Here is a 12,802-nt window from a genome sequence, read left to right as displayed (position 1 = left end):
TCCACTCACTCCAAATGTTTGTGTAGTTCTGCCTTGGATCTATTTAAGCTAACTTCTACGACAGGTAGAGGTTTGTTCCAGCAATCAACCACACGCTGGCTAAGCGCAAACTTCTGCACATCCTACAACTGTCCTTCCTCAATTTGAATTTATGTCCTCTCATTCTTCCTCTTGCTCAGAATGAGCAAGAGGAAGAATCCCATCAGCATTGAGCATGGTCAAACCATTCAAGGCTTTACACACCTCAATCAGATCACCTCGCAAGTGCCTAGTCTCCAGACACTATAATTTGCAAAACTTAAGTCTTTCTTCGTAAGAGCAACCCTTTGTTCCATTCACTAATCTTGTTGTCTTGCTTTCGTGCATCATGTGCCTTTGCTAATGCTAAGAGAAAATTCAGTATTCTGATTGGCTATTTTGATGCTCTTGAAGAATTAAAAGAGGGACCCATCAAGCCTTCAATACAATGCTTGAGCCCATGCTCAAGCATCACAAAACAAGTATCTTCCACAGCAAGGACGATTCTTGGTCCTACAAGAAGTAGCTTTGTGTGGTGGCTTGATTGCGAGAGAGACAGGAAACGTTCAAGTCACAGGTGGAATAGTACTAGGTTATATCTGGTTAGAGCTACTAAAGCTGATGAGTTTGTAGAGCAGCTATCAAATAAGGGCACAAAAAAATTGAGGTTAGGATTGAAATTGAAGGTGTTTGCAATTCTGTCCCAGACAGAACAGGATGAGAACCTTGTCAATCAATTCAGCCAAGGAGCGACTGCGTGCAAGGTTAATGGGGTAGAATTTTCCTCAGTGTGGTCTGTGGTTATTGATAGGTGAGATGTTTTTGCAAGAAGGAATGAAAGAATATTTGCTAATGTTATCAAGGCAAGGTTAGGTGTGTGTCTGTGGAGTGGGGTATATATACAGACTAATAGAAACACCCACAGAAATGCAAGTAATTCTACTGGAACTTGCAGTAGCCTTAAAATCAGGGTACTGGAGATTTAAAGATAGAAAAAAGTTAAAGTGTTAGGGTTATGTCAGGAGCATAGTAAATAAATTCAATGAGTTTGCAGTAGTACTGTTCAAGTCATCAAAATTAGATGTGGGGATGGTGAGATGGTGTCATAAGAGATGCAGAATTAGAATATGGGGAGTACTTTCTTTGTCTCCTGAACAACTTCCCTCTCCTGTCCTGGTGTGCAGGACTGGTGGGGGCATGCTCTTAGTTAAAAAGCACAAAATCTAAAGCTGTGCATTCAGTTGATATGGGTGGCTGCTTGGAATGTGGAGTCAGTTTAGTGTGACATAAGCACTGGGAAAACAAAAATGAGAGCAGAAGTGTGTTATAAATCTGATGAGCATAACAAACTACTGTATTTATATAAATACAGTATAAATCAGTTTTGTGGCTAGTGTGTGTGTGTGTGTGTATATATATATATATATAAATAAAAAATGGGGAAATATTTTTTTAACTTTCCAGATCATATGAAAGGCATCTGTGTTAAAATGTCACTTCTTGTACATAAAAAAAAAAAAAAAAAATATATCTCTTTTACATGTTTGGCCTTATTTTTCTCCTAAATGGTAGCGATCCTATACAACTTCAATTCTGCTTTTCTGGAAATGCTCTTGACATGAAACCTAAACAGAAGGGCAATTGTTATAATAGTGAGTTAATTTTTGTTACTATTAACAAATATTATCTCAACATTTTTGAAGAGGGAAAATGTCTGCAAAATCGTAATCAGTTGATGTCTAACACAGTCCAAACAGAAAAATTAACTTATTCTAACACTTGAAAGCACTGCATTGGTAAACAATCCTATGGCCATATTTGCATATATTCTCAATGAATTTTTTTTCAAGTGCAAAGTCTGGATTTTAAAAACTGTCCTGCAGTTTTCTAATAATCTGTTTTCCTAAGGTCAGAGGGTGGCAGCTATGCATTAAATAAAGGTAGGCAGTCCAAATTAGCAAGGTTTACTGCAGCTTATCGGCAAGAAATGAATTTTTTTCCAATTATATATATATATATAATTGGAAAAAAAAAAAAAATATATATATATATATATATATATATATATATATTTTTTTTTTTTTAAATATTAATTTTACCTCAGGCTTTTTCATGTAGCAACATTATTTAACATTCTGGAAAAAATAGCAATTAATTACAAATATAAAGAGGATGCCTTGTTATTCAAACTTTTTACATTCAATTTTTTTGAATATATGTTTCAGAAACTGATGGTGGAAATGCTAAAATGTGACTTCATTCTTAGATTTACAGATTACATCATCCTGACAAAACAAATTGAAACAGACTGATGGAGCTGAATGCATTGAAAAGAAGAAGGCATAAAGTTTGACATGTGAGCAAGATCAAAATTATGTACATATATTATTCTAAGAAAAGAGAAATGAAAATGAAGGCAATGAAAAATATAAGCAGTACAGCAGCATATTTAACAATAAGTGGAAAAGAAGTGCATAAAATGGTTTGGGATGGATGACCTTCAGAGAGTAGAGCAGCTTTTGAAAAATTAATTTGTCATTATGCCTGAAATGTAAAATAATGAATTTGTGTATTCTACCTATCACAACACTGGAAAGTAAACATCTACAGAACAAACAGAAAGTTGAGTAGTTCAATTTCTTTTGCATTTGTTATACTCTAACATTTTCTGCTACTTGACACGTGTTGGGGTGGTTTCTTATCCATTGATGAAAACCCACTTCACTTTCTTCTGGTTTGGCAACCAGAAGAAAATGGTTTATAAAAAAAGTTCTGGCAAGGAATTTTCCATCTGTCAATCCTTGCCAGAGATGGACTAACTCATCTACAGTGAGAATAAAGTCTGTAAAAGTCTCTACCCTACCCTGTCTAGATGAAGCTCTACCTCAGGCTTTTTAAACTCTGCGTGAAAAGATTGTAGGCAGTAGCAAATGTGTTAATCACTACGTGGGAGCTAGCTTTTGGGACGGACAGACAGACAGAGAGAGAGATTTTTTTTTATAATACAGTGTATTATAAAAAATAGTGTTTCACACCAGCAATGATTGTGTGAAGGAAAAAATATTCTATTTCAAATTGATTCCAATGAAATACATGCTTAATAAAAATACACTCCATAGTGCATATTTTATTCATTACATTTTCATTTAAATACAGTTTTGAAGTTTACTATATGGTAAGCCACTGACCAATTTAACAAAGTCACATAAGAAATATAAAAAATCAATTTTTAAAGTTTACTATAAGAAAACTTCAAAATAGATCAATTTTTATCCAATTAGTGCACTGTTGTTTCAGTGGATTTCTTTACTGCTAGAAGGACATGTTTCATTATCAACACTTATTCCTGGTCTTCCAACCGTGCCCAGTATGGTTACGTCACTGATTGGTGTTCATCTAACCTTACAACGTTTACATGAATATGAAGATATGGCTTTAATAGTAAATAAACTAAAAACAGCTTTCCTTTAAATAATTTCATATTTCTCACTAAAGAAAACCATACCCGATGAAAATTTAACAGGTTGATTGCTGTCTAGCAGCAACACTTCAGCAATCTGAAAAAAAAGCAGAGAAAAAAAAAATTAGTAATGTTTGAGAACAATACTATTCACTTTATGCTATCACAAGGATGTATTATGACATTGGGATTCTCACATCAGTGTACCCTGATCTGTTTTATGCAAAAGTTTAAAATGGCCAAAAGCTCATTCACATCATCAACAGAATGACATCATCCTCTGTATTCCTATTGTCAATTATATTTAAGAAAGTTAGAAACAGGAGTGATCCAAGGACTGATCTCAGATCCATTTCTAACCAGTAACAATTAATTACAGCCTTTTTATGTAGACATCCTGTAATCCATTTAAGGATCATTCTGTGATCACAGTATGTACTATAATAATTAATGATAAACACCAGCCAAGAAATTAAACTGAAAATTTACTATAAGATAAAATAAAATAATATAATATACAGTGATGAAAATAAATACAATAAATTAAAATATAGTTACAATATAGTTAAAATCAGTAAAATTATCTAAAATAAACTGGGTTAAAAGCGATAAAACAATGAAACCTGGAGCTTTCGGAGACTGCCGTCTCCTTCTTCAACAACATGTGAGAATCCCAACAGTGCTAAGACACATCCTTAAGTAGTTCCAGTTTATATAGCAATCTCTCATGCAGGACAAAGTCAAACGCTTTTCCGAAGTCCAAATATATGTTCTTAATATATGTTCAAATATATGTTCTTAATATGAGAGCTTCCTTGGACTCAGGGGAGGTACCCATAGACTGGAAATGTGCAAATGTGACCCCAATTCACAAAGGAGGATCAAAGGCTGACACAAGTAATTATAGACCTGTGAGCTTGACTTCTGTTCCAGGAAAATTAATGGAGGCACTGGTTAAAGACGCACTGCAGGATCATTTAGACAAGACTTCAGTTATAGCTCAGACACAGCATGGTTTTGTTAAGGGGAAGTCTTGCCTGACCAACTTGATTGGATACTATGATGCAGTCACAAAAGAACTGGATGCAGGGAATAACTTTGATATTATATACTTGGATCTTAGAAAGGCTTTTGATACTGTTGCACATGGAAGACTGCTACACAAATTGGAGCAGTGTGACATTGGAGGCAAATTGCTGCTATGGATAAAGGGGTGGTTGAGGGGGAGAAGACAGAGAGTGGTAATCAATGGACACTGCTCATCGTGGACTGATGTTATTAGTGGAGTCCCTCAGGGCTCAGTGTTGGGTCCATTATTGTTTTCTGTATTTATAAATGATATTGATGATGGTATATCGGGATTAATGTCCAAGTTTGCAGACGATACAAAGGTTGGCAGGGTTGTCAAGGACACTACTGACACTATGCTTCTGCAACAGGATCTGGAAAGGTTGAGCAGATGGGCTGAGAGGTGGCAAATGAAGTTTAACATTGACAAATGTAAAGTACTACACATGGGAAACAGCAACCCCAGAGCAACGTATCAACTCTATGGTACAACACTGACAGTGGTAGAGAATGAAAGGGACTTGGGGGTGGTTGTGCAGGCAGATATGAAGTTCCCTGAGCAGTGCAGACGGGCTGCAAGAGTAGCTCATGGAGTATTGTCAATGATATACAGGAATTTTTCCAGCAGGGATAAGGAGGTGATTATTCCATTGTATAAGGCGATGGTCAGGCCACACCTAGAGTACTGTATACAGGTCTGGAGGCCTCATTTCAAGAAGGATGTAGAGCTGCTGGAACGAGTACAGAGAAGGGCAACAAGATTAGTGAATGGAACAAAGGGGTGCTCTTACGAAGAAAGGCTTAAGTTTTGCAAATTACAGTGTCTGGAGACTAGGCACCAGCGAGGTGATCTGATAGAGGTGTATAAAGCCTTGAATGGTTTAAGCATGCTCAATGCTGATGGGATTCTTCCTCTAGCTCAGAATAATCACCTGAGAGGGCATAAATTCAAATTGAGGAAAGACAGATGTAGGATAGACGTGCAGAAATTTGCCTTTAGCCAGCGAGTGGTTGGTTGGTGGAACAGACTTCCATCCCTTGTGGTGGAGGTTGATAGCCTAAATAAGTTTAAGGCTCAGCTGGACAGGTATTTTGAACAAACAGAGGGGTGAAGTGGAAGTGGTTTTTTTTTTTTTTTTTTGGCTGATGCTGCATAAGCTTGCTTTCTTGCATCAAATGCCTCTACTAATGCTAATGCTAATGCTAATCACAGCATCCATTTATTTTCCCTGCTACAGAAGTCAAACTTACCAGAGTGTAGTTATCCACATTGCTCTTTGAACTACTTTTATGGATTAGTGATATACTGATGCTTTTCAAATTCAAAAGACTCAGAAGCTGAGTCTTTGTTTTAATGTATTCTCTTATCTTCAAGCTTAGCAGTCTTCCTAAAAAACAATCTCCATCTAATTTCCACATCAGTTGATTTTATATTGCTCAGATGTAAAATCAACTGATATGTTATGGAGACTTTCATCTATAAAGATTGATGCAAGGTAACAATTCAAATTCATCATCATCATCATCTGAGTTACCAATGAATTTTTCCACAATAATTAAGAGTTTGTACTTGTTTTAAACTCTGCTATTCTCCTCGGTTCTATATGACCTGAAATGATATTTAAGCGACTAATTTTTTTTTTGATTATTAACAAATAACCAAAAATTTGTCGCAATGCTTCATGACTGTTTCTCAAATGAAGATTCTTATATTTTTCTTATTATATGAAAAATATAGTTTGTGATTTTTGTATAATTAACTTTATTACATATACTATCTTCAGTTCAATATGAACTAATATGAAAAAAAAAAATTTTTTTTTTTTTTTTTTTTTTGAGTGCCTAAATTTAAATTCTAAACTATTCTATGATAAGGATATAATGTTTTTGCTACTTAAAACATTTACCATAAAATATATTCATACTGTCAAAATTCAACAAGTTTCTGTATAAGCTCTGACATGCATATAAATGAAAATGCAGCACAAATGGATTTAGTTTAATTCTGACTACTGTGTGTATCCTCATTTCATGCATATGCAAGTAAATATTTAGTTTGATTTTTTTTCTTGTTTTTATAATGGTGAAACAATGGCAAGGTGTTATCTTAGTGATGAAGAATTGGCTGAAGTAATGTATGCAAGTGATTCTAGTGATCACAAGGAATATGTTTTGTCTGAAGAAGAAAACTACGCAAGTGAAGACAATGATTATGAACCTTAAGAAGAGGAGGATTATAATATCTAGGACCATGATGGTTTTGTACATAATACAGGGCAAGCTGTCAAAGCAGAATGATCAGTTCAATAAAAGAATAAAAATATACATTGGATGATGGAACCATTTCCTTGACATGGGAAAACGACTTCTGCTAATATAATACCTACTCCTTATCCGCCCAGACACCCAATTCCATAATAAAGGATATAAAGAGTAAATTTCAGCTTATCATGGGTGCTAGTTTTGGAAAAATTATTTTGAATATGAGCAACATCAAAGGGAGAAAAGTGTATGGTGACAACTGGGAAGATGACATCCCATTGTAAGCTTATATGGTGGTGGTGGTTGTTGTTGGCTGGTGTTAATAAATCATATAGTGAATTGACTAAGAATTGTGAGATCACAGACTCTTAGTCAATAAGGTAGACTTATTTTTTGTGCAATGATGTCATATAAATGTGACATCGCTGCATATCATGGGTCATAAGTTTTGATGATAAAACTGATTGTGTGGAAAGAAGAGAAAAAGACAAGTAAACTACGATAAGGGAATTATGGGGAAAGTAGCTTGAAGTCCTTCCAAAGTTATACAATTCAGGAGAAAATGTAACTATGGATGAACAGCCAGTTAGGTAGGGTTGAAAGGGTGTCCTTTCAAACAATATATTCGAAACAAACCAGCTAAGTTTGGGTCAAATGCTAATCAAATGAAAAATTACAATGTTATAATATCATTAGAAAAAACAAACAAATCTGAACTACCCATGATAATGATGAAGGAAGTTTAGAGTTCTACCTTTTATTTTAATCCACATAATCCAGTTGTAGCTTGTGTTCCTAAGTAAAACAAGAATGTTATTATGAGTATGATGTGTGATCAGAATGAGTGAATGGAATGATAGAAAACTGCAAATGATATTGGACTACAATTCCATAAAAATGAGCTACTGACTGTATAGATCAACTTACTGCAACAAAAACCAATGATTACATTTTACAGCTTGACATAAGTGCTTATAATGCATTTATTTTGTTGATAGAAATTAATCTAGTGTAAAAAGAATCTTTTGCACAAGAAAAGAATATTCATAGAAAAATTAGGAAAGTCACTGATAACTCTGTATATTATCCTAAGAAAAAATAAACCTGGAAGTGATCAAGCTGCTGCCATTGTAAGGGGTCTCCAAGAAATGTCAGCATCAACTTCAGCATTAGGATCACTCAAAGTAAACAAGCCCAATGCAAATTTTGCTCTTCAAGTTGTAACAACAAAACTAATATGACACTCTGCATGTGCAATAGGTATTTGTGTATAGTTTATGTCACATATTACTGCCCTAACTGCTTACAGTAATGTCTCTGGTGTTTTTATCATCTTTAGAGTCAAAATTTTTGTTTGTTTGTTTGCTAATTACATGCATTTTCTACCTTACCATTATTATAATGTACCTCCTTATACTGATTTTGCTTCTGTTTTTATAAAATAAAATATTTACTTTGCATCATGTTTTCATTACTTAACCAAAATTATAGAGAAACTTACACTGGATCTATTTGACCCAAGAAATACAAGTGTATAGCAGATATAAGGAAAACAGCAGTGTTAATAAATATTCTTATTGCAGAGAAAATATACACCTGCAATATATCCTTCAAAACCAATGATTTTCTTTTGTATTTATTTAAGTATAAATCTTCTCGCTCTCTTCCTTTGCTCTTTTAGCCAATGGTTTCTCATGGTCAGTATTTGCAAACCAATATTAATATCTATTATACATTTTTTAAAAAATATAGATTGTTCATCTTTCTTAAAACTGAAAAATTTGTTCTTCTCCAATAGATTAAATTATCAAGTGATACAGAAACTTACAACATATATAAGCAGTCTGCAATTAAGTAACAAAGACTTCATTACTTATGTAAACATTACTAGGAAGGAGGATGAATCACACTGGCCCACTATACATAAATGGATTAACTGCTGATGATCCTGCTTACCAACTGAATAGAAATTTGAAAATTTGTCATGTGTAAATATAGATTTACACATGACAAATTTTTTAGGGAGAGGAATACTAAAAGTGTAGCACAACAGGAAGCTAAAAAATTTTGTGATAACTGAGAAGGAAGTGAAAAAGAAACTATTGAAGCTAAAAGTGAACAAGGTGCCTGGAGCTGATGGGATCAATCCAATTATATTAAGAGAGCAGCAAAAGAGGTAAGCAAACCTTTAGCCATAATTATGCAAGAATCCTTGGATTCAGAAATCCCTATAGACTGGACATGTGCAAATGTATCCCCAATTCAAAAAGGGGTATCAATGGGTAAGGTGAATAGCAACAGGCCTGTTAGCTTGACTTCTGTTCCAGAAAAAATTATGAAGTCGCTCATTAAAGAAGCAATGCAGGTCCGTCTCTGGAGGAATGCAGTTATGAGCAGTAGGAGCATGGATCAGTTAAGGTGCAATCTTGTCCCAATCTGACTGGATACTATAATGCATTAACAAAGGAACTGTATGCAAAGAATAATTTTGACATCATATACTTAGATTTCAGAACAGCACTGTAAAAACGGAGCGATGTGGCATTAGGAGCAAATTACTGCTAAGGATAAAAGGATGGTTGAGTGGGGGAAGACACAGAGTGGCACTACTACTATTTATGGAGTCCCCCAGAGTTCAGCATTGTTTTCTATATTTATTAGTTATATTGACGAAGGCATATCAGGTATAATGTCTAAGTTTGCAGATGATATGAAGTTTGACAGGTAGGCTAATGACTAGTGGGTATGCTACTGCACAAAGTTCTAAAAAAATTAGGTATATAGACTGAGAAGTGGCTGTTGAAGTTTAACATTGACAAATGTAAGGTACTTCACATAGACAGCAATAATCTCAGATTAACATAACAGCTGTGTAGTACCACACTCAGGGCAATGGAAAATGAACAAGATCTAGGGATAATTGTGCAGTTAGATATGAAGTTGTCTGAGCAATGCAGACAGGGTGCCAGGATTGCTCATGGGATCAATGATATACAGGAATTTTGCAATTGGGATAAAGAAGTGATTATTCCATTTTATATGGCAATGGTTAGGCTATATCTTGAGTATAATAAGGTCTGGGATGCTCATTTTAGGAAGGATGGGGATCTGTCGGAATGGTGGGTGCAGAGAAGAGCAACCATACATGCTTGGTATGGAGGAAAAAAAAAAACAAGGATTTTCTTAGCAGGAAAGGCTTCACTTCTGCAAATTACTGAGGAGATCTGATTTGAGGTGTGTTAAGGTTTTGAATGGATTGAGGAAGCTAAATGCTGATGGTATCCTTCCTTTTGCTGAGACTACATAAATTCAGGTGAGGAAGCATTGTTTTTTTTATTTTAAAAAGGGTATTCATTTTACAAAAATTGCTTAAACAGAGCTCAGAATATCAATGACACTACACTTAGCTAAATCACTAACTTACACCTTATATATATGTATTTATAAATACATATATAATTTTAAAATAATGAAAAGAAGTAATTAAAATTTACCTTGATGTTGCAGTATGGTGTTTTAGAAACAAACTGCACTGAAACAGGAAAGAAATCATTAGGTTTTCCACCAGCTGTAAATTCCATTGAACCACTTTTGTTTTCTGATTCAATAACAGGCAACTTCCACTCTAAAATATTTTTCCTGTTATCATAATGATATTCTCCTTCACACTCTGCTACGATAGGAGCTCCAGCACCAGATCTGTTCCGAATAAAGAATAGTTATTTAGTGCATAGCAAACACTGGCTAATTAGGATTTTGTATTTGAAATAAAAATACCACTCTGTACCCTAAGGTACAAATGGAAAGAATCTTTAGCAAAAGCAATTAAAATCAAACCTGATTATGCACTGCAGAATAAGCTTGCTTTCTTGCATCATATGCCTCTACTAATGCTAATGCAGGGATAGTACACTAAGTGAAATATCAGAGTTGATATTACAGAGATGAGATTAACAATATAACAAGAATTAGAATTGTGGATATTCCTTGACAATAATGAAATAACCATTAAATATGAAAGGGCTTAAATTATTTACTTCAAGTCTAAAAATTTGAAAATATGATTTTCAAATATCACATTGACTTGAAAACTAAATGTAGATCTAGAGGCAGCCATCCGGTCACAACTTGCAATGCATCATTCAAAACAGTTCTGCAGGCTGCACTTCGCTTCAATAACATTGTGTGCTGTAGTGCAAGCATCTTCCTGATGTTTGCTTTTCTAACCCATAGTCTAACTATAACATGTACATCATAACTAATTGGCAAGAAGATGCAATCATAGAACAAAAAATTAGTAAATTTCCTTTTCTTTGCCAATCCTTCTTAGTCATCTATGCAATCATTCCTACAAATTTCCAGATCTTATCTGCTGTGTAAGTAATATGGGAAAAGAAGTGTAAGCTGCCTATCAATTAAGATCCCTATGTATTTTATCATTTTCACAGACTGGAGATGAAGGTATTTTTAGGTGGTTTTCTGGCAACTCCTAGAAAACCACCTAAGCATCCAAAACTATTTATTTATTTATATAAGGCTTAATGTATAAGTTTGCAGATAATACAAAAGTTTCTATCATCTGCAAACTTAGTAATCAAGGTATGGTACTGCAGCAATATCTAAACAAATTAGGCATATGGGCTGAGAAATAGCAATTGAAATTCAACATTGACAAATGCAATTTGTCAATGTTGCACTTGAAATACATTGAAAGGTACTGCACATAGTATTCCCAGATTAACACAGCAACTGCACTACACTCACGATAGTGGAAAATGAAAGACTAGACTTCGGGTAAATGTGCAGTCAGACCCCCAGGAAATTTCATGAAGTTTTGTCAATAATATTCAGGAATTTTGCTAAAAGGGATAAGGAGGTGATTATCCCTTTGTATAAGGCAATTGTTAGGCCACTTCTTGAGTGCAGCATACAGGCCTGGAGGCCTCATTTTAGGAAGAAAGTTGATCAGGACAATGAAAGGATGATCTTACCAAGAAAGGCCTGAGTTTTGCAAATTGTAGTCTGGTGACTAGGCTTGTGAGTCTAGCCGTAAATGCCTCAATGGCTAGGAATTTAGGCATTGAGGCATTCCTCCTCTTGCTAAGACCACACATACGTAATAGGAGCATAATTTTAAATTGAGGAAGGGTGGTTGCAGGATAGATGTGCAGAAATTTACCTTCAGACAGTGGATAGTTGAGTGTTTTAACAAACTTCAATCAGCTGTTGTGGAAGTGGGTAGTTTGAATAAATTCAAGGAAGGACTAGACAAAAGTAACGGATATATGATGCAGAAATTTTTTTTTTCTTTTTTTTGGTCAATGCTGTATAAGCTTGTTTTCTTGCAACATTTGTTGCAACAAAACAAGCAATAATAATACTAATACCTGGTGGCTGAAAACAAATTTCCACATATCTATCCTGCAATCATGCTTTCTCAATTTAAATTTATGCCCCAATACCTCAGTATATCCACACAGAGGGGTTTACAGGAAAAAACCCAGAAAAACCTCATTGCTCTTATATATACATATTACACAACTGAAATAAGCAATTGATAACACACAAATTTGTAAAAACACAGTTTAGCAGAGGCTCATGATGCAAGCAAGCTTATGCAGCATCAGCAAAAAAAAAAAAAAAAAAAAACCCTCTCCCATTTCTTCCCTCAGTTCGTTTCAAATACCTGTCCAGCCCAGCCTTAAATTTATTTAGGCTATCAACTTCCACAACAAGGGATGGAAGTCTGTTCCACCAACTACCCGCTGGCTAAAGGAAAACTTTCGCCCATCTATCCTTCATCTGTCTTTACTCAATTTGAATTTATGCCCTCTCAGGTGACTATTTTGATCAATAGTAAGAATCCCATCAGCACTGAGCATGCTCGAACCATTCAAGGCTTTATACATCTCAATCAGATCACTTTGCAGGTGCCTAGTCTCCAGACACTGTAATTTGCAAAACTTAAGCCTTTCTTTGTAAGAGACCCTTTGT

At 34.8% G+C, this 12,802-nt stretch overlaps 1 protein-coding gene across 2 annotated transcripts in view; it reads right to left on the bottom strand.

Annotated features, from left to right (window-relative positions):
* Positions 1–3,295: 3,295 nt before the first annotated feature.
* Positions 3,296–12,802, bottom strand: part of deltaCOP (coatomer subunit delta) — a 198,456-nt gene continuing 188,949 nt past the window's right edge. For both annotated transcript variants that reach the window (XM_090381569.1, XM_090381568.1), the window contains exons 12-13: positions 10,303–10,507; positions 3,296–3,575 (exon numbers count right to left, since the gene is read on the bottom strand). In XM_090381569.1, coding sequence (XP_090237695.1) covers positions 3,486–3,575; positions 10,303–10,507 — 295 coding nt within the window. In that variant the 3' untranslated portion in view covers positions 3,296–3,485. The remainder of the gene's footprint in view (positions 3,576–10,302; positions 10,508–12,802) is intronic.

This window comes from Mastigoproctus giganteus, chromosome 9, assembly GCF_048544385.1.
Source record: "Mastigoproctus giganteus isolate SK-2022 chromosome 9, ASM4854438v1, whole genome shotgun sequence".
In the NCBI taxonomy this organism is placed as follows: Eukaryota; Metazoa; Arthropoda; class Arachnida; order Uropygi; family Thelyphonidae; genus Mastigoproctus; species Mastigoproctus giganteus.
Note: the sequence above shows the minus strand (reverse complement) of the source record. Positions and strands in the feature narration are given on the sequence as shown.